The 3,137-nt window shown below is 50.8% G+C and overlaps 1 protein-coding gene across 1 annotated transcript; it reads right to left on the reverse strand.

The window, feature by feature from the left end:
* Window positions 1-1,072: 1,072 nt before the first annotated feature.
* 6330403K07Rik (RIKEN cDNA 6330403K07 gene) lies at window positions 1,073-2,749 on the reverse strand. The gene is made up of 2 exons (NM_134022.2): window positions 1,621-2,749; window positions 1,073-1,541 (listed from the first exon to the last, which is right to left on the reverse strand). Exon 1 carries the CDS (start codon window positions 2,532-2,534, stop codon window positions 2,169-2,171), a length of 366 nt encoding a protein of 121 aa, NP_598783.1. The 5' UTR covers window positions 2,535-2,749; the 3' UTR covers window positions 1,073-1,541; window positions 1,621-2,168.
* Between the last annotated feature and the right edge of the window lie 388 nt (window positions 2,750-3,137).

Genomic DNA, 3,137 nt, shown 5'->3' on the forward strand with positions numbered 1-3,137 from the left:
GGTGGGGTGACCTCATTGGCCCCACCCATAGACAGTCACAGGGAACTAAGGGATGCCGAGAGAATATGAGTGTCCAGTGTTCCCAGGGATGAGCTCCCTAATCGACTCTTCCCATGCAACAAGCATTCATTCTAACTGGCTGAGCCATCTCCATTCAGGACATTGAAGCCAATGTTAAGATTTTAGAGGTAATAGGGCTAACCGTGGTGTAGTTGGTGGAATTAGATGCTTGAATTTAGGGTAGGAAATGGAACTTAGATATCCGGAAAGTCTTATAGTAACATAGAATAAATAACAAATGTTGAGAAGTGGGTAATTTGGTTTGGGGACTAGAGGAAGGAATTACTGCCGGGATCAGATGATACAGTCACACCTCAGACTGTAAGTGAGAGACAATGGGGACTGTGTGCTTGGAAAGCATTAGCCCATAAACAGGGATCCATCCAGTGGGGAGCAATGCTAAACGTCAGCACTAGATCCAGTATCCACGGGTACAACCGGAAACTGACATTACTCTTTTGGTACCTTGGAGATGTGATTTGGGGGAACAGTGCCGTTGATGATGGTTAGAGGGAATTACTGTAAACAGGCTGTCGTCAGGGACCAGTGGGTGTCAGACTTGTGGCACTTAAAGTGCAAAGAAGCAAAAATACCAAATGACATGGTGGTACGGAATCAGGGAAGACCAGAACAGTGAAGGGAGGCCCTTCTATTGGAAAACAATTGATAAAAAACTCAAGCTGGGTCAATCCAGAGCTTAGCTGAGCCAGAAGCCTCTTGATAGGGATTGAGTGGGATTCTTACACTGAGCAATGGGGAATGGCACCATGTGGCGAAGTCAGACTGCTGTTAGGGGACTGTGGAACTAGGAATCTGGACATAGTGGCAGATGCCACAGAGGGGCCCGTATAGCTATTTGGTGTGGAGAGATTCTGTACCTAGAAATGCCGTGTAACCAAGTCAGCTTTCCAGGGAGAGTGGGCAGGTTTTAAAGAGAAGGGAGTGAAAGCTAGAGCAGAACAGGAAATCTGTCAAGGGCCATCATACAGCTGGAAGCTGGTGGACAAACGAATACAGAGGACACTGAGAATATGATTTATTCCATCAGACATGCTGCAATTATAGACATTTCCACAGAGTATAGCAGTGTCAAAAAGTTTTGCATTTGAACAGCTGACATGAATAAACAAACAGTGGGTAGGTGAATAACCTGCAAACGCGAGTTCTGGTATTCACTTTTTTGAGTCTGAGATGACAGATTTCAGCAGGAACTCTGTTACTGACAGTCCTTAGTCCCAGCCTCTTCATCTTGGTATCACAGCTTTAGAAGGCCTCCAGGCTGAAATGAAGTCACCATAGAATTCTCTAGCACAGTCCTCCTATGGGCCGCAGCAAAGGAAAGCCCTCAGTCTCATCTCATGGAACACACGAATTCTATCTAGGCCTCCATCTCTGAAGACTTGTGGTCTACTTTTCCACACAGTCCAAAAACCCATCTTGAGCGTTGACTCTCTGGTGGTCAGTTCTGGTAACCACAAAACCTGAAATGGCAAAAATACACAGCCCGCGTCAGCCCCAACTCCTGGTGGGTCAGAATCATCTTGACAAAACGCCACTCACCTCCTCCAGCAGCCAGCCATATCCGCTGCTCTCCCAGGTCCGCCAGCTTGGTGCTCAGAGTCCTAACCAAAAGAACTAGGCACAACTGGCTCATCCCGGTGTGACGCAGCATCATGAGGCTCCAGCACTCCGAGCCAGGGTGCTGATTCTCCTTGCGGTACCTTCTCAGGGAGGCCGCAGACTCGGGTCTGGTTCATCCTTTAAACAACAGAAGGCTGGACTCTGCTCTACAAACACCAAAATGCTAGGCCCTCACGTCACAAAGTGGTAGGATACAGAGACATCCTAATTACAAACTGGGTTCAATTCAATCCAGGATTATACTAATTGCACTCAATGTACGGGTGCAAGCAGCACAGCTATTTCATTGCCTGCAGCGACTCTGGACCGTCTGATGAACAGTTAGACAAAGCGACAACAAAGAAAAGAAGCATCGAATGCTAGATGAAGGGGGTGCAGCGCGTTTCCGAAACAAAAGGCTACGCTTCTCATTCCTCTCCCCTCCCCTCCCCTCGACTCTGCGCCCACCCCGTCGGGGCCCTGGCCACTTAGGCAAGCTGCAAATGGATATAGGTGAAGATGCAGGAGGTGATGGAGAAGGCGATGGCCGCGTAGATGAAGATGGAGAGGTGCGGGAAGTGGTCAAGGTAGCAGCCCTCTTCCACTGGAGGCTCTTCTTCCTTGGGCTCTGGACGCACGGCGGCCTTTCGGGACAGCCCAGCGCGGGTCCCCGGAGCCCTCCCACTCAAACGCCGACCAGATTTCCTGCCAGCCGAGGATGCAGACTTAGGTGCACGCGCAGTGTGGCCCTCCTCCAGGGGAGGCTTATCGAACAGGCCCTCGTACTCAGGGTCAGAATCGAAATACATCTGCTCTGGACCCCAGGGCTTGCGCGAAAAGGGACCTTTAGCCATGGGCGCAGAGCACGGGCAGATAAGCTGCTGAGACTAAGAGGCGAAGTCCCTGCTGGGTCGCAGTGCAGTGGGCGGTGGCCCGGACTGCAGCAGTATTTCTATACCCTGGGTGGGTGGGGGTGATAGGGGCGGAGCCAGCAGAGCAGGGGGCCTCTACCGGGTCCGGGGCCTCTCTGCCCAGAACACTCTTTCTCTGGCTCCTCCTTTCCGCCCACAGCCTGTTGCAGAGGTTGGCCAGCCAGTTTCTAGCACCTTGCAAGTCTTGGCGCAGCAAAGTCTATCTCCATAGCAACGAGACTGTCTTGCGGGGGGGGGGGGGGGGAGGGGAGAAGGAGGCGAGAGACATTGGGATCTCTCAGCTAGTAAGGGGGACTTGGCAGTCTGGAAGCAGAAATGCAGGGGGCAAAGCTCCAAGCTGTGTGCAGAGCTTCCCCCAGGGTTTTGTTTCTAGTTTTAAAGACATGAATAATGTAAGAGCTTAAAATTTGATGGGCATACAAACACATTTAATGAGATGGCGCACAAATGCGCAGTTTTATAACCGAAGGACATTGCATTGCTGTCTGAAAGCCTCGTACATGAAAATCAGCGAAGAAAGGCCAA

The sequence above is a fragment of the Mus musculus genome, chromosome 11 (assembly GCF_000001635.26).
Source record: "Mus musculus strain C57BL/6J chromosome 11, GRCm38.p6 C57BL/6J".
NCBI classification, from domain to species: domain Eukaryota; kingdom Metazoa; phylum Chordata; class Mammalia; order Rodentia; family Muridae; genus Mus; species Mus musculus.